We start from the raw sequence: 18,828 nt of genomic DNA on the forward strand, positions 1-18,828 counted from the left end.
CAGACCTATAATATTCCTAGTCTAAGAATGAGTTAAAGTATTACGAGTAACACGACATATTTAACACAATACAAATACTTTTCAGTCAATAATGTAGTATTTCAACACAAAGGTACTTAACTACTTAGGTATGTTTGATTTCGTTTTTTCGATGAAACTCAAGTGGCCCTTAATTCTTTTGACTAGTATTTTAGTTTAAGCGAGCAAAGTCGCTGATCAAGGCTGCTAAAGGTCCGTTTATATCTACAGACATTGAGCGTGTCAGACACGTTCCGGGGCAGCACCGACAGACACCGTTTATTTACATCTGAGCGTGCCGTGTCAGACATTGACAGACACCGTTGTCAGCGTTTCTATCTTAATTTCTATCAGCTTTTCGTTGTGTTATGCAAAAAAAAAAACAAAAGACTGCTACGCGATTCCGACAGGTAGGTAAACGAAACAAAAGACGCCTGCACGGTTCCGGTGAACTTCACACTGCCCGGCAGGTAGCCACAGACACGAAGTACTATTATATATTCTGTGACGACAGACATGAACCGACAGACAAAATATTCTTTCCGCGAATGGCGCGAATACTGGCCCGTGTCTTTTGGTGTCTGCGCAGTCGTGTAACGATAGATATAAATACGTTAAAAGACACTGTATAAAAGAATATTATTTTGTCTGCCACGGCACGTGTCTGGCACGGGCATGTTTAATGTCTGTAGATATAAACGGACCTTAAAGCGGCAATTACACTAAGTCGTTCGCCGTATCGACCGCATTGGCGACTGCAAAAGTGTAAAGAACACAGTAGTTAGTATAAGACGACTTTAGACGACGTTCTTTGGCCTAAGTAGTTTGAAACAAGTTCGGCGACCCGTTAGGTGAACGGCTCAGTGTTATCGCCGCTTAATAAATAAATTCATAGTTTTGACATGTTTTGGCCAATTGGACCTTTCCTGTCACGTGATTTGGGTTCCGCGAAGTCGAGCTACGACGTACTTAAGAGCTTTGAGTGTGCCGTCCTAGAGTTAGCACAGTATATACCCAGTAAGTCATCTACAAAAACGTATCATCATTCACACTCGTATCAGGTCAATCGGTTATAATGCCCCTAATACATTTGGGTTAGTATAGTAGCCATGCATCGGCTAATTTTCTATAAATCCGCCAGGAGGCATTAACTAAGCGATGCCCTGGGTGCAGCGATCGTTCCTTCTACAATCTAGCTAGATAATCGAGACTTATACATTTTTTGTGACAGCGACGTCATAACAAGCTTACATAAAAGAAACTCTATTTTAAGTGCCACAGGGACAGGGGGTTACTACGAAATGCGAAAATCGAAGTTCATATCGTACTGTCCCTTTCACTCTTGTATTAAATAATATTAGCGTCAGCGGGACGTATACCTAAGCCCAGGGATCGTTCTTCGCCTTGACCTTACGATAGCGCGGGTCCTCTCGCGATTGGTGAACGCGTTGGTACGTAGATCCCTTACTGAACATAAACTAGTGAACTTACGTACTTTTGCTATATCGTAACCATAACACTGAATATTATAATAATAATACCGTGCCTTTAGTAGTTCATTCATATTTGGAGATTAGTGGAGACGGATGTTTGTTTGAATCGCAGTGCTGAAGAGAACTTGGTAAGTATTATCGTTTAGTTCAATATTTGTTCACAAAAATTTAAACAAGAAGCGAATCGTTGATGGCAAGTTGAAAGTGTCGTATTTATAAGTAATAAATTATTTGATAGATACATTCTAAAGTGACACATGAATACCCGTATCTGAAATAATATTTTCAGCTGATGAACAAGATAATTTTTCTTACATATTTTTGAATTTAATGTAATTTTACTAATATTATAAATGCGATGTAATTTGAAAATTCAATAACTCAAAAACGGCTGAACCGATTTTATTGAAACATAGCTAAGAAACACCGCAAGGAAGCTTACTTTCACATAAAAATAACGCATCAAAATCGGTCCATCTGTTTGAGAGCTACAATGCCACAGATAGACAGACATTGGCGTCAAACTTCTAACACCCCTCTTTTTGGGTCCGGGGTTAAAAATGAATTGTGGACGAGTCCTCCTCTATCCTTGTCTTTGAGGATTACTTAAATGTAAAAGAGTACCCAGGTTTGAATCAACATTATCCTGGCTCTAGAAGTTTACCTATTTCGGTCATCTTGTTAGAGCACGTTCATCGTCCAAGTGGGTGTCTGCAGGCGAGCAGCTGAACCGATGAGGAGAGCCAGATAATGAAGGATAACTCACTGTATTGTATTACTTTTACTACACAGAATACGAAGTGGTACAGTCACCAGCACCAATATCTGACACAATAAGCGTGTATAAATGTGTGTGTAGGTAACAGCCTAAGGTATAAAATATACCTAAACTTGGAAGATTCCGTACACAATACGAAACCCTTAGAAAAATATAATTTGATTTTTTTTGCCTGTTTTGAGTAAAAAAAATACCTAGCTTAAAAATTGACTTTCCGTTCGATAACACGCATTGGCAAGCTTAGATTTACTTACAAAATAAATAAAATAGTCAAATATCGTATTGAGACACAATTATTAAATACACCTTATTACTTCTAACGTTCTAACTTATAACTCTAAGACCTTGATTTCAACCCACTATTAACAAATAAAATATTTCATTTCATTTCATTTCATAACTAGGATAAAATAGAGCAGGCCTCTAATGCCGTTTCAATACTCAATATGTTCGTCGTTGATCCGAGAACACAAAAATCTGTTAGGCACATGTTTTCTACCATTTAAAACATTTGTTTGTTAAGTTTGGGACATTCCTTGGATATTGTGAAGCAGCCCTAGAAATAAAGTCAGTTATATATTAAGAGAGAGAGAGAGAGAGAGAGAAACATTGATTTACACATAAAAATACATAAGATGGAAAAATAAAAATAACATCGAATAGTATAAAAGTGGACCCCACTCAGCATAGTGTTCCGGCAAGCCGCAACGCTGTTGTTCAGTGGGAACTATTTAAAACCTATAACATATAAAAACATACAACACACTATGACGACACGAACGCCGTGGAAGCAGGAAGTTCGCAAAGAAACTTTCAATCCGGAAGCATATATGGCAAAATGGCAACACTCGATCAGTTTAACCATTTTCGAAACAGTTAAACCTCAACAAGTCAGACCAGGATTGTAGTGTAATATTTACAATAATTTCAATAATAATGATATTGTGATGCATTATTACAATAACTCTCGATTAAAACAGTGCAAAAATAAAAGAAACATTCCTGATTAAAGACTGGGTGGAACACAGCCCGGCCCATTGCAAACCCATTCACGATAAGTAAAGGTTCGATTCGTCATTCTTCATTTAGACACGCTTTGTTGTGTTACATATTAATGCTGGTACCATTATCAAATTATTAATTATTGGTCTGTACCATTATCAAAATTCAAAACATTCCGATCATTGGAAGTTGCAATGGTCACAATTAAAAATCAAGATTAGAAGAAAACAAAGAAATAAATAAATAAAGACAACCCCACAAAAACTTAAAGCTCGTCTAAGGCATGTCTACTTCATAACAGTTATCTATGAACTGACGTCATGTTTTAAACACGTGGTCAAAGGGTGGCTAAGTTTTTGCGGCAACACAGAGAAACCTACTAAAAAGAATCTGAAAAAGGTTTGTGACTAAAAGCTTACAGAAAGAAAACTTCAATTGAAACTAATGACCATAAAGTCGTAAGTTTTGAAATTTGACCTGTTTATAAGTATAGTCCGGTTGTTTATGAGGATATTGTTTATGTTTGTAGGTACGAATTTATGAATGCCTCCCTTTGTTCTTCATAGAGACATTGTAGAGTTCGTCGAAACGGCTGTAGACAACGAGTTAGCTGTGTAACCAGTATTAGTGACCCTGGCTCCGGACTTTTAATAATGGGGCATCGATTGGGGCCCCAACGGGCTATAAACAAAAAATGGAGTAGATAAACCAGAGTAAGAATTTACTTAACTGTTTTTTTAAGATAAAGTGCTTTATCGTTCGCTATTAGGCTGTAACCTTTTCAGCAAAAGTGAGTGTTTGTTCCTCCATTATTAAATATTTCTCAAAAATACTCATGCTCATTATGTTAAATAAAAAAAACTTATAACCTGTTATTTTTGATTTCATTCAAATTAAGTTAATTTCTCTAAAACACTAGTACTTACCCTAACATTTACTGTTTAAAGGATAATCAAGAATTAAGATAATTAATTGCGAGCAAAAACAGAGTACTTAAGGTTTATTTATGACATTTTTTTCGAAGTCCGCAACTAAAATATTATTAATTCACACATCTTTAGTACAAGAAAGTAAAAAAGTGAGTTTATCTTATGGTCTGTCCAAAATTCGAGATACTAAAATGACGTTTCATGTGTTACCTGTTTTTTGCGTCTCATAAATAGTGATGTACCGCAACCGGTTATCACCGAAAGATATTGTAGGTACCTATGTATGTATGTCGTAAAATATTAAGATATGAACGGATCCGTGATGTACTAAATGTAGGGCACTTAGGACATTCTAGAAAAGGTAAATTAGGTCTAATAAAATGCGACCGTTTTCGAGATATTTCGACTTTTATAGATGTTGATGTTTAAGTTTCAATTTCATTCTTTGGCCTCTGTGTATAGATATTTGTACGTATTTACAACCATACACTTGTCGGCTTTGCTAAGAGGTTGACGTTTCCGTTTTTTCCGAGGCGAAAGTATTTCTTCGCTGTGTCGTCTATGCGACGAAGTACTTGGCTACTCAGAGTCCATGTTTAATCCAACAAAACTCAACAAAAACACGACCAAACAAAATTAACAAATAAAAAGTCTATCTCAACAAATTTAACAAATAACGTCAACAGCAACAATAACACGAGAAAACGCACTGATCACATCCGATGACAATACGAGTAAAGTATCGAAAATCGGTTGAATACCACTTGAATACGAAAAACATGAACAATGACGTTGTGTGTTACTGAGGGCCTACTCCGGAATTTGAAAATCAAAGCTCGTACCGCAACCCCCCTCCCACCCCGCACTAAATAGTAGTGTCAGAAGGACGGAACGACACGAACTTCGACTTTCGAATTTTGTAGTAGCCCAGCTGGCCCTAACTACGAAATGCAAAACTCAACCCCGTATGTTGCCGTCCCGCTGACGCTTATCTCATTTAACACGCGAGTGAAAGGGACGGTGCCATACGAACTTCGTTTTTCTACTTTTGTAGTAGCCCCTCTGTATTATTTTTTACGTTGGCACTAAGTGATGAACACTGTATTTTTACCTTTGCTTAGATTTTATCACTTTATCGTAAAAGTGCATTTATATTTACAAAATGGAAAGTAGAGTTGTATGCTATAATGTTATTTTATTTTTGCTATCGTAAAATATACATTTTATCGGTTATTTACGAAACCGAAATCATGGAGCAGCACTGTTCCTTTATGCTGGCCACATTATTTTTACTTTTGTCATTTCAGACTGTCATTTTAGTATCTTCATTTCAGGGATAGACCATATGTTACGTCAATGTCACTTATCGTGTTTGTAAATATTACAGTTTGGCCTTTAACTACTTGACTTAATGACTTTTGCTCGCCTTCGTGTAGCTAAACACTATGGGAAACTTCAACCAGAGCTGCCCACTAAGCCGTGGTTCTTCATATCCAGAACAATCCCCAAAAATATCACGCCCACTATTATCCGCTTACGTTTGGGACATGTTTGCTCCCCAGTCTTCGTTGCCAAAATACGGGTCCGAGACCATTCCATGTGTGAATGTGGCATCCATGGACGAGGGCACCCTCGAGCACTTGTTCTTTCATTGCTCCAAAATCACCACTCCCTTATATGACCTCCTCCCTCCCCGATTCCCTCGCCCCGTAAACATAAATTTCCTTCTTGCTCTAGCACATACCCGTCTTATAAATGTATTATTTAAGTTTATAAAAATTAACAAACTATATTTGTAGGTAGTTTAACAAAATTTATGTTTGTGTTGTTTATTTTAGGTTCTCATCCGAGTACTAAACACCGAAGCTACCGTACAACGGCCAACCGATAGTGTCTTTTTCAACCTCCACATTGGTGAAATCATCGATAGTATCGATGGAGCTATATTTTTTCTAAAAATTGATTGATTGATTGACCTTTACCTATTATTTTTTTAACTATCTGCAATCAACCACTTCAGTCGTAATCAGATAGATTACCTTTAACTATAACTGTAAACTTAATTCGAAAAAAAAAATTTTTTTTCAACGATTTGGCTAAACTTCAGTTACCAGGTAGTTTCTATCAATGAAACGGCTGTTGAAGTTAACGGAAATCAAGAAAAACATGGCGTATACGATTGCTCGTAATAATAATATGTAACGCTCGTATATAACGCGAGTTCAGCTAGCCTCTTGTTGTTACAGAACCATCATGTGCCTCTCAACAAGTCTTGGCTTCGCGTTTTTAACCTCGGTAAGTTCATACAGTCATGCAGTTGGTTGATGCAGCTGTGGTGGCCTAGTGGTTTGACTATGGCCTCGCAACCTCGCAAGCGGAGGATCGTGGGTTCAAACCCGGGCTCACACCTTTAAGTTTTTTGAAGTTCAAGTGCGAAATTGCATTTGAAATGTATCTAAAGAGATTTACGGTGAAGGAAAACATCGTGAGGAAACCTGCACAAACCTGCGAGGCAATTTAATGGTGTCTGTGAAGTTCCCGATCTCTCATTCTGAGAAGAGGCCTCATAATCATAATTGACAAATCCAATAAAGAATCGTCATTAAATTTTAAATTTATTTATAATATTTTTACGCTATTTTTAACATTTATTTGTGAAATTATAAATCGCGGACTAAGTACACGAGTAGAAAAATAAACATTGTATACTCGTACGGTTTTACCATATAGGCGCCTAACGTTGGTACACTTCCGTATCGTACCTACCTACCTTCTATTTTTTTACACAGAAATAGGCTTGTGTTTGACCACAATCACGCCTGATGGTAAAGCAGCGTTTCCACCAGAGATGTGCGAGGATGTGTTTCGAGGAAGTGACTATGTTTTTCATTAACCAATAGAAACGCTTCATTTACCTCGCCTCGCTCCGCTCAGCTGTTTCCTCCAGAGATGTGCTGTGCGAGGATGTGTAAATGAAGCTTTTCTATTGGTTAATGAAAACACATCCTCTTGCAGGACCTTGTGCAAGGTCCGCCCGGATTGCTACCACCATCTTGCTCGCTAATCCTGCCGTGAAGCAGCAGTGCTTGCATTGGCACTGTTGCGTTTCGGCGTGGAGAGTAAGACAGCCGGTGAAATTACTGGCACTTGAGGTATATATCTTAGGCCTCTAGGTTGGCAACGCATCTGCAATACCCCTGGTGTTGCAGATGTTTATGGGCGGTGGTGATCTCTTACCATCAGGAGACCCACTTGCTCGTTTTCCACCCAGTCGAATAAAAAAAAAACCTCGCACATAAAATAATAAAAAATTAAAGCTATTTATTTCAATAAAAAAAATACACGTACCTTCATTTGATAAATTAACTACTAATCCTTGAATAATAAGATTGTTGCAGTCAATGTTGTTTCTTTGTGTTCAATGACATTATTGGTGGAAACGCTTCTTAAGCCATCATTGTACTAAGATGAAGCAACCTTGCCTAATAAATGTCCGTTCACCCTAGATTTGAAGACGGCCAGTTTGTAGAGATCAGGGAACACAGAAGCTGGTAAAGCATTCCACTCCTCACTTCTCTTGTTTTTCTCCGCAGTTGATCTCAGCGGGTGCCCTGGTTGTATGCGTGATATTTGGAGAACTAGCCATAGGTGGGGTTGTTCGGCAAACCAACATCTTGATCCACAACCCGAACTACCTACGCGACAACAGCAACATGAACGCCTTCGTTGGGGAGTTGGCTTTAAGCCTGATCTGCTTGGTTGCTGGCATCATCTCCTTGATATGCTTTATCTTCTCTGCCATGCTTTACAATGGTATTAGCAGAGTAAGTACATAAAATATTTTCGAATTTCGAAGTTAGACGCCGCAGAATTTAGACGCCGCAAATCTGAAACTATCGAAAGTCGAAACGCTACCGTCCTGTGCGGCGGCACAATAGCCTAAATTATGTGACACTTTTCGACCATGTGATCTTTTCAAAATATACGAAGGTGTCTTGTGCCGCACTATATCAAACAAAGAAAGCAAAAAAAAAAAAAAAGCAAAGTAAAGTAAGCAAGTATTTTTCCTTCCTTGGAGAGATGAATTTATTAAACCGACCACACAGTAGTAAAACACTATCTAGTGCTCAATAGCAGGACTAGTGTTACAGCGCCATCTCTTGAGGATTAGTTGCAGCACGATTAGCGCCATCTTGTGTTTAGTAGTTGTACTTGTTTTACAGCGTTATCTAGTGACGAATAGCCGTAGTAAAATTTTACTGACATCTATTGAGGAGTAGAACAAACTTTAAAGTACTGTTTTCACTACTCACCGCTGGAGTAGGTAGTCATAGTATTTTGGCTAGGGAGCGAATCTTTAGAAACATTTTTAACCAACTTCTAAAAAGGAGAAGGTTCTCAATTCGACTATTATGTATTTTTTGTATGTTTGTTACCCGGGACCGGCCCGGATAATACCGACATGGAAATACCTACCGACCCTGTTTTTCATGTACACGCCCATAGAAACTAACATGAGCTTCTATGGGCGTCTACACGAAAAACAGGGTAGGTATTTCCATGTCGGTATTATCCGGGCCGGTAAAGTGTCACCCTGTTACGCGATAATTCTGCCAGTTGTGGACCGATTTTGTAAATGTGTATTCCAGCGCCAGCCAGGCCAGATAAGGGGGTACCTGGTCTTCGGGGTCTGTCTCACAATTCTGGTCGGGACGGCTGCTTTTTGCCACATGCGCGCCTACGATGCGAAGATTAGTCGTTACGTCCTCATGGGCTGTGGTAAGTTCACAATCATCACTCTATTCGGCCTATAATACGTCCCTGCGGGGCACAGGCTCCTAAACGCTCATAAAGAGAGGGCTTGGAACCACGCGGGCCCAGAGCGGATTCAAAACTTTACAGTTTACACACGCCGTATGTATATGAAGGTTTTTTCACGATGTTTTTCTTCACCGTCAAGCTCAACCCAACCCAACCACTTATGACTATTTTTATGCTTTGATTTTTATTCTATAAATTACATCTCAATCTCATCTTAATTTAAATATTTTTATGTTACAGTTAAAGTATTTAACTGTAACATAAAAATATTTAAATTAAAAAAAAGAACTATATACAAAAATTAAAATTAAAATAAAACCAACATACTTACAAATAAAAAACCCCCCCTAGATCACCGTCGCTGCTCATTGTGCCCAGAAGGCTGGCAGCATTGCCACGTTGGATCGCGAGGCTGATCCTTTGCCCAAAATAGCTGCCAGCCCGCTGGTCACCCGTAGCATCTATTAGGCGCGTGGATATCTCCTTGGCGATATCGCGCGCGCCAGGTCCCCCGACCCCAGAGTCTCAACACCAAACGGCGCAAAAATGTAGCCTTCCCCAAGAACTGCATATTTGCGCCGTTTGAGTCGCTCTGCTGTTGCTGCTGCTGCGCCGGCCTTGGTGGACGTTGCTAAGACTTATGACTTACATTAAGTAGTAAAAATTCAAAGCGTCCCACAGCTATTCAATATACCTACTAACATTATAAATGCGAAGGTTTGTGACTGTGTGCTTGGTACTCCTTCTCACAAAAACAACTGAATTTAGGTAGTGAAGCTAGTCAACATGAAAATGAACTTTTAAACGATTGTTTTTTGTTTCAGGGTCCTACCTCAGCTCTCTAGTGATAATAGGAGTGACGTATAAAAACATACTGGCAGCCAGGGCTCGAGCTAGGGCCACTTGCGTGTAGTTCATAATAGGCTTAGGGCGTACGCTAGCTGACGCGGTTTGCACGGAGCGAGTGATCGCCTATTGAAAAATAGTATGAGCAACCCTAACGCGGGATTTAACCTGTTGCACCCGCAGGCGTGCGCCCGCTCTGTGCATGCACAGCTAGTATAGGTCCTTAGAGTTGCCAAGAATGTTTATTGGGCACATTATCCTTCTGAGTCGTAATTTTCTGACAAATGTAGTACTTAAGAACTTGGGTCGCCACTTAGTAGCTTAGTTATTTTGGATATTATTTCAACATTTTTAAAATTAATTGTTCAATGAACAACATGTGCTTAATAAAGCACATTCGGCCTTTATCCGTAGTTTTAATTTGTTCTTTATAAAGTACGTGAGGACTCACTAGGCATAGTATTTTCCAGCCCAAGACATAACAAAATACACGTAAGAAAATACACTACTTTGAAGAAACACTTTTTTACAAGAGTACATCCGAGATCTTAGTATTTAATAAAGCATAGTAAAACAAAAAACGGTGTGTTCCCACTAGTTCCATTCACAGTAGGTACTTAAATCGAGTTCTATAATAGTACTGTCAATGGAACTAGTACACACGTAACACACGTAACACACGTAACACACGTAAAAACAGCCAACCCAAATCGAATGTGTCTGACCGAGATATGCTTTCTTATTCATAGGTACTCATATATATTTTGACAACAATATTAATAGTACAGAGTCAAAATATAGCACAGTACCAGGTCGGTACTAGTTTATGTTATGTTGTAGTAGTTGGCAACTCTAGGAGAGTTGGACGCTAAGACGTGTGATATTAATTAATTATAATAAAACATGTCCTGTCCCGAGCTTATGAACAAATACAAGACTAATAGGTTCTGTAAAAAGGTTGCCTGGAAGAGATCGCTGTTAAGCGATAATGCCGCCTATTGCTTAACACCTTGTTTGTTTGTTTATACTCTTTATTGTACAAAAAGGAAAAACAAAAATGTCACAGAAAGTAGTGTTAAGTACAAAGGCGGACTTATCCCTGCAGGGATCTCTGCCAGTCAACCTTTGACTATGTAATTTTCTCTGTACCTATTTTCTGTGTCGTTTACTATTTCTGGTGTACAATAAAGAGTCATTGTATTGTATTGTTAAGTAAGTGCAGCCGGATATAGATTTCTGACGTCTCGTGCCCTACGCGTTGTTGCCTCTAAGAATCTGATTTTAGAAACCACATCGAAGTATAGGTGAAAATTAATACTACTTATTAAATACTTACATTAAACCTATTACACGTATGTAAGCTGTAATTTCTGACGTATCATGGCACAACACCTCAGACGTAGTTATATATGTACTCTGTGGACGTACCATACTTTTCAGGAAACTAGTACCTACGAGTATATTTTTATTTTTACAAATTTATAACTAAGTAACATACAACACCCATAGAGTAATTATTGTTTATTGGCTATGGGACACGTCATATTTCGTTCCTTAAAAGTACAATAATATTAGATCAAACGTATGTGACCAAAAACGTAACACTAGTAAGTATACTTGAATGTTTCAATTCGTGTACTCGTATAACGACCAAATTTACCTAAGTCTAAAAATAGGATTAGTTTTGTACGTTATCTTTTTGTATCTTAATAAAGTTGTGATAAAAATTTCAGCTTTTTTCACTCCATCGCCACTAAATAGAACTGTTATTGATCATATTGATATGCCAGCATTTTTCAGTAGGTACAATTTAAAGAATAAACTACGCCAAATGTTTATGTACCTATTTAATTATTATAACCTAACATCCGTGAAATGGCAAAGACGCTTAGGGGCTGTTTCATCACCCAATGATGACGATTGACGGAAGATTGACGGATAAATTTATTGATTGGACGGTGAAATAGGGGGTTGATTTAGATATTACCCTTCTGTTATGTAATCTTTGCTAACTCCTGTTGTATGAAATGACGGTTTACTATACGGTTGAAAATATTTTCGCTTTAATTATTTATTTTACATATTTTACGGGATGTTTTGTATAGTCCAGGAAATATGAATTGATCATCTGTAAGCTTCACAAGTACATAACAAATTACCAATTCATATTTCCTGAACTATAGGTATACCTATATACTACGTGTAGCTATATAATATAACTACATATATAATACTTGTAGCTGAGCTTAAAACAATAAGAGGTTGCTTAAAAATTTACACAATTCACAGTAGGCTAGTGTTGTGATCCGTAAGGGGGCATCCATTATATTACGTGAGGTCTTTAAGGGGGAAAGGGGTCAAGTAAAATCTTTCCAAATCTCACTTGGGGGACGGGGGGTTTTAACAAATATCACGAAATCATGAAAGTAAAGTTTATTAACTTAAGTTGAAATATTTATTTTTTAATTTAATCATAGTGGTTTTAAAACCACGGCAATATTCTCAAATCACAAATACTAGTCTTTGCTAGTCGTAAATAAAATTATTAGAACAAATTATGTTTTTGCATTTTTCTTTTTTAAATCCAACAGGTTTACAACCAAAAAATCTCACGTGAGATTTGGGCAGGGGGGAGGGTTAAGGAAAATCTTACGAAATCTTACCAAGGAGGGCGGGGGAGTCAAAAAATCCTAAAAAATGTCTCACGTAATTATTTATGGACGCCCCTAATATAATATGATATCGTCACCTACGAATATGCGCGATGAATATGTACCTATGCCTATGTTATTTTTTTCCGAAACGCATTTGTATGGGATTTGTGAGTTGTCAGGGAAATTGAGAGCGTGCGAGCGGTGCAATCATTTGGAAATTAGTAGCAGCCACGGGTGCTTGCTTATATGGGAAATCATTTTCTGTGAACAAACTTGGTAAGTTTTTATTTCTCTTAAATTATTTTATAATCCGTAGGTGCCTTTGAAGAAAAAAAAACGTTTATTCTGTAAGTAGATCTTTACGTGTCACTTATACCTAGTTCGGAAAAACCACAATTACCTACCTAGAATAATGTGCCGCAAGAAGCTTAGCAGAAAGTCAGTTTCTGAAGAAATTATATATTATATAGGTAAATTAAATATATTCAAATTAAAAATAAAAATATAAAGATTAAAATTACAGGGACGTATTGGGTCCTTTAGCCTTAGTCTAGTGGTTTGAACTATGGCTTCTGAAGGAGAGGATCGGAGTTCGAGCTCCGACTGGCATCTTTTGTGAATTTAAGTGAAATTTATTTGAAATTTACCGTTATGCTGTTTAGTGAGCATCTCTAATGGGCCATCTTTAATATAGCGTCTCGATAAAACATGTTGTCTTAATCATAATTCATACCACAATCGGGGCTTATCACATTAACACACGATATTAATTATGGTTGTACGTTGTTTTACATACAACATTTTAATAGAATTTCGTTTAACAGTCATTTATTTATCATTTAATCGTTTCATAGAATAATCAATACGCAGAACACTTACTTTGAAGAAATTTAAATCATTGATTTTTGTTACAAAATTTTTTGTTTAGATATTCATATCAAAGAATAACAAATCAAATATTCGTTATTCTCATATTATATAGTTATTATAAAACTTATTACCAAGAAAAAATGCAATTCGTTTTCTGATGTGGGCGCAGTTCTAACTTAACCTAACCTACTTTTCTAGTAGCGAGTCGTTTCTGACGAGGTCACTGTTCTAACTTAACCTAACCTAACCAACTTTTCTGGTAGCGCTTTATATTTTATCTAACAAACAATATTTGTTAAAAAATAATTCTACAATTTGATAAATTTGACAAATAATAAAGTGAGATTATAAGATTTATTGAATAGTTTTTCTAGTAAATATGTTTCATTCAAGTAAATATTCGTTGAAACAATAATATTCGAAGTAAAAATACAAGAACCAAATATTATATGAAAAATTTCCGTCTGCGAAAGAAGGGAACAACATTAATTATGAGTGACGGTAGTAATTATTTGTGAAAATCACAAGTTTAAAATAAAACATGTTTTGTTTGATGCAGGTCCATGATGTGTCACAAAGGCTTGTGTATGATGTGCATCCCGGTTAGAACAGGATGCCTTATGGTTGCTGTTCTGTTTATAGTAAGTTTATAAACTCTCATATTTATAATAACTAAAATTTACCCGCGGCTTCGCACGCTGAACCATTACAACCAGCAGTTGAATTTAAATCCCGGGATTCTATTAAATTTCTATGGAGATCCCCAAAAACATACTTAAAAAAACTACGCTTGAAATTTCTACATTTTATACTGAACTCGTGTGAATTTCGGTGGCCGTATTGTCTAAAGCCGAGTTTAGACTTGCAGAAAAATCGTGCCGAGGCCGTAAAGCCAACGAGTTGGTAGTGGTCAATCGAGCGCCGCAATGTAACGCAACTTGCTCGATTTTTCTTGCAAGTCTAAACTCGGCTTAACATCCCGGCACTCGTGATCTCATACACCATCTCTTTCTACCCACATCCTATACCACGTGACAGAAAGAAGAGGTTAAAACGATTAGGATTCCAATTGCATTAGAAAATACTTATTCTATTACGGTACTTACCCTATGTGTTATTCCATACGTTCAGCTATGTACGTACTAAATTTCATTCAAATCCGTCCAGTCGTTTTAGTATAGTTCCTATCCTATGAACAGATCTTTGTATGTCTTAGGGCTGTCACAACCTTCAACTTTTGCATGGATTTAACCGTTTAGTCTATGCGTAAGCTTTATTATATCTAAGCGCCAGACCTTACGAGCATTGACCGATCCAAATGTGCCACCCTTTACATGTTTGCAGATCTACCATATCTTCAGTTTTATCGGATGCATCCTAACGTTGCTGTCTATTATATTAACAATGAATTTCTTCCGAATCGTCCTTACTCTTATTGTTACATTCGTACACTTCTTAAGTATTATCTTCACCGGTCTTCTTTGTTACGGCATTCGAGTGGTAAGTTTACTATCTCATTATTCTATAGCACGTTCACATTCAGCCGAAGTGAGTAGGGAAGTGAGCTGGGTAGTATGTAAACACAATACTTCTCATGCCACTGCCATTTCCACTGGCGCTGCCTGGCGCTCCCCAAAAGAACGGTTTTTCGTGTGAAAGTCAAAGGACCGGCATCGCCAGCTCTTATGCAATCTACCATTTTTTTAAAACTTTATTTACGAACATGAGATATGAATAACTTTTCTATTTTGTTTTGTCTGAGCGAAATTGACCCTTGAAATATGTAATTCATTGTGTTCAATGACCTACAACCTAGTTCCTAGGTCGCGGGTGAGCAACGTAGGTAGGTAATTGGTTTAGATATGGACCTCCGCAAAGCAACGCCTAATTTAATGAATTGATAAAGTTCAGCCAGAAAAAAAACGAGTTTCAGATACGAGCATTTTAAACAAATAAATTATAGGTTGTTTTGTATTATAATATCATCATTAAATTGGTCATCCGTGTTTTTTTCCTCGTATATTTTTATTTTATTAGTTAATGTTTATAACAAATCTGTACCTACTTTGTATGTAGAAAAATGAATTTAGGTACTTAACTATTTAAAAATCAGGTAAACGTTTAGTTGGTGTTGTAATACTATACCTATATTTTCCTCTAAGCACGTGTCTCATTATATTCGAACTGACAATTTTATAAACGCACTGTCACTGTAAATGACCTGTTTCGTAATTACGGCTATACAACAAGATCCCAACTAAATTTGGCTCTAAATATGTCTGACGCCAAAGTCTGTCTGTCTGTTTGTGTGGCATAGTAGTTCTCAAACGGATAGGCCGTGTCAAAAGCGAGTTTTATTGCATTGGTTCTTATAGTCAGTGCCACCAGAGTTGAGATTACGCTCTCAAAAACATGTCATGTACATGTTCACTCATTCATTTAATTAATTCTCCTTTTATGCCAATCAGTTCTTCGTGTAGCTGTGTGTAATTATAATCACTTCACTTCAACTCTCGTGGAACTACGTATAGTATAGTATACCTAGTATAGGGAACATTATATGTATGTGTAATACATCCGTTCAGCCGTTTTTGAGATACCTATTCAACTTTGAAATGACAATATCGAGGATTTCTCAACTGTTTTGAGCTATTGATAACAGCGCCATCTAACGGGACATTGCTCATGAGCTAACCAGGAGCATACCCCTTAACGGAACTATTTTCATTCCTTTCTTTGTGTTTCAGGGTAGCCCAAACGTGGTGAAAACTTATTTTATTTTTGGTTTGATGGTGGCAGTACTGAGGGTTGTATACACAATCATCCTCTCTTTATACGGCAGTGGAGACATGATACTATTTGCTGTTATTTACGCATTGTTCGAGTTTGGTGAGAAATAGTTCTACTAACTTTAAGAAATTCGACAATGTGACAATCGGTCTACGAGAAAAGTGGTCGTAGGCACAGAATATATAATAGTACTAACGTACAGCCTTGAGCCTTGAGCGTTGAGCCTTGGGGGAGGCCTATGTCCAGCAGTGGACGTCTTTCGGCTGACATGATGATGACTAACGTACAGAATATATAATAGTACTGTCGTAGGTCATTCATAATGGCGTAAGAAACTACACCTACCACTTCTTCTTTTTGTTAATATTATTTGTTCTTTTACAAAAAAATATACTTTTTTTTATTATAAGGTTGTAGTTTATTTAAAAAAATGATAACGGTTGAAATAAATATATTTTTAATGAAAACCAACTTTGAAGAAGTGCCAGTGAATTTGACGTTATTAAGGGTTCCGTACCCCAAAAATAAAAAAACACGGAACGTTACTACGTTAGGGGCTACTACGAAATTCGTAAATGAAGTTCGTGTTCTGTCCCTCTCACTTTCAAAATACGAAGTTCGAATTTTGCACTTCATAGTACAGGCCCAGTAGTCATCGTACCGTACAGCCGTTTATTTTGATATTTGACCATGACCACTAATTTAATACAATAATGAGGGCTATCGTTTTTTGTCTCACTAGATGGCGCACTGTTGCGTGAGGTTTTTAAGTATGGCTTTCAAAGTCTGTTATTACGGGCGTGAAAACAAAGTTTAGATTAAAATCATATTTACCTAATGCACCTTAAAACCATACCATAAAAATATCGAGCATGCCACAGTGCATAGTCCCCGTTTTGTTCGGAAAATAGGGAGGACAAAGGATTCCGAAAGACAAAACTGTCTCAAAACAGACATTCATTGCTCCGGAACGCATATTTGCCATAATTAATTTCAGGCAATGCAAAATATTCACAAAAAAAATCTAATTATAAATAATCCCGCGTAGCTCACCCAAAAACTATGAGATTTGACATTTCGGAGACCTCACGCTACACTAGCGCCTCTAGTGGCGAATTCATACGCGATAGCCCTCATTGATTGACACTTCGGGTGCCGTGGTTCTTATTACAATGTCATTAATGTCGAATTTTGACAAAATCACGTGTCTTCATGGATGGCAATCGGTATACATATTATGTAGTTACAACATAATATACACGTCTTTATTTTTTGTTCCAGTATTGGGCACGCTATTCCTAGTATTGGTGTTCCATACTCATAGAGCGGTTAGTGGAACCCAGAGCTCGACCGCCCGCATCATTCCAGGACTGGCAATGATGTAATCTGACGACTCGTCCGATCATCACCATCATCAGTGTCGGCTTTAGAGGGGGCGATCGGTGCGGCTGACCAGGGCACCAGCACCAGTTAAACTAAGCCACTCAATTTAGATAACTATTTTTATCGCTCTAAAGGAAAACTAGACTCAGCGTATTAAATTTTATACTTAATTTATAGCAGTGAGCATGAGTATTGTATGTCTAACAAACACGACCTGTCATTTCGTCATTTATCGTGACTTTCGTCGTGCAAATGGGTGCCAAAGGCATGACTCGCTTGGAGCGCCTTGGCTTAGGCTGGCTCTGGTCATTATCATGTCAGCCGGAAGCTTATACTACTTATTTGTTGCTGTATTCTCCTTTATTTATCATGTTTGTTTTATTCGTAAAAATATGTTAAAGTGTTCAATAAGGATGTTATTTTGATTATTTTCAAAATCAAATATCACATTGAAGGAACACACAATAAAATTGTTACATAGACTATTATAAGGGCGCGGGTGAGCAAAGTAATGTTTGTAGTTCTAATTGCACTTTTACGAGTATATAAGAGTAAAGGTCGCGTTAAGTAGAGAAAGAGTTAATTTGTCAAGATTAAATAGATTAGGTATGTGTATAGGTATAATATAAATAAACAAAGTTCTTTATTCTGCTAAACAATATTTTATTTTTTTCGGACCTTTCTTTGATTTGTGCTGTGAAGGCCTTATTTTTTACCGAATTTCATAAATCTATGCCAACGGTAAACACGCAAAAACGGTTCAACGGATTTAAATCAAAGGCACTTAAACAAATTTTAAGCTAGAATAACACAATAGACAATACTTCTTTAAGTTTTACCAATTGTATTTTTGTTTAATTTTTTTGGAGATATACTAAAAAGTTTACATACATACTTCCTTCTTAATTACTTCAAGTAAAATTGTGCATTTATAGACAAAGTCGTGAACAATAATATATTAAAAAAATGTAAATCTACCCCACAACTGAAAACTTCACCCTACTTCACTTCGGTGACATCATAATTACCTATTGTGTGTGAAGCATTAGGATTTCATTTGAAATAACGGTAATATTAGGCTTAAGCGCATTTGATTTTTAATTTATCATTATCACTTAGGTACGATTGTAAAGTAGTATTTATTTAGGCTATGCAAGTTGGACATTAGAGAAGAACATATTTAAGCTTTAAATAAAAAAAAACTATTCTAGACTTACAAAACTTACATAAAAAAATATTATACA

General features: G+C 37.0%; 2 protein-coding genes across 2 annotated transcripts; both read left to right on the forward strand.

The window, feature by feature from the left end:
- Positions 1-1,424: 1,424 nt before the first annotated feature.
- On the forward strand, positions 1,425-11,251 carry LOC141429391 (uncharacterized). Its single transcript, XM_074089684.1, has 5 exons — positions 1,425-1,639; positions 6,467-6,515; positions 7,814-8,044; positions 8,870-8,999; positions 9,866-11,251. The coding sequence occupies exons 2-5, from the start codon at positions 6,474-6,476 to the stop codon at positions 9,952-9,954; spliced, it is 492 nt and encodes a 163-aa protein (XP_073945785.1). The 5' UTR covers positions 1,425-1,639; positions 6,467-6,473; the 3' UTR covers positions 9,955-11,251.
- Positions 11,252-12,745: 1,494 nt separating this feature from the next.
- On the forward strand, positions 12,746-17,836 carry LOC141429565 (uncharacterized). The gene is made up of 4 exons (XM_074089931.1): positions 12,746-12,817; positions 13,971-14,052; positions 16,159-16,300; positions 17,483-17,836. Exons 2-4 carry the CDS (start codon positions 13,975-13,977, stop codon positions 17,584-17,586), a joined length of 324 nt encoding a protein of 107 aa, XP_073946032.1. The 5' UTR covers positions 12,746-12,817; positions 13,971-13,974; the 3' UTR covers positions 17,587-17,836.
- Positions 17,837-18,828: the final 992 nt, after the last annotated feature.

The sequence above is a fragment of the Choristoneura fumiferana genome, chromosome 7, assembly GCF_025370935.1.
Source record: "Choristoneura fumiferana chromosome 7, NRCan_CFum_1, whole genome shotgun sequence".
Classification (NCBI taxonomy): Eukaryota; Metazoa; Arthropoda; class Insecta; order Lepidoptera; family Tortricidae; genus Choristoneura; species Choristoneura fumiferana.

Coding starts and splice junctions, on each gene's coding strand:
- LOC141429565 (XM_074089931.1), top strand. CDS start 13,975: ATGATGTGTCACAAAGGCTTGTGTATGATGTGCATCCCGGTTAGAACA. Junction 14,053..16,158: donor TGGTTGCTGTTCTGTTTATA/GTAAGTTTATAA, acceptor TTTGTGTTTCAG/GGTAGCCCAAACGTGGTGAA. Junction 16,301..17,482: donor TTACGCATTGTTCGAGTTTG/GTGAGAAATAGT, acceptor TTTTTGTTCCAG/TATTGGGCACGCTATTCCTA.
- LOC141429391 (XM_074089684.1), top strand. CDS start 6,474: ATGTGCCTCTCAACAAGTCTTGGCTTCGCGTTTTTAACCTCG. Junction 6,516..7,813: donor GCTTCGCGTTTTTAACCTCG/GTAAGTTCATAC, acceptor TTTTCTCCGCAG/TTGATCTCAGCGGGTGCCCT. Junction 8,045..8,869: donor TTTACAATGGTATTAGCAGA/GTAAGTACATAA, acceptor TGTGTATTCCAG/CGCCAGCCAGGCCAGATAAG.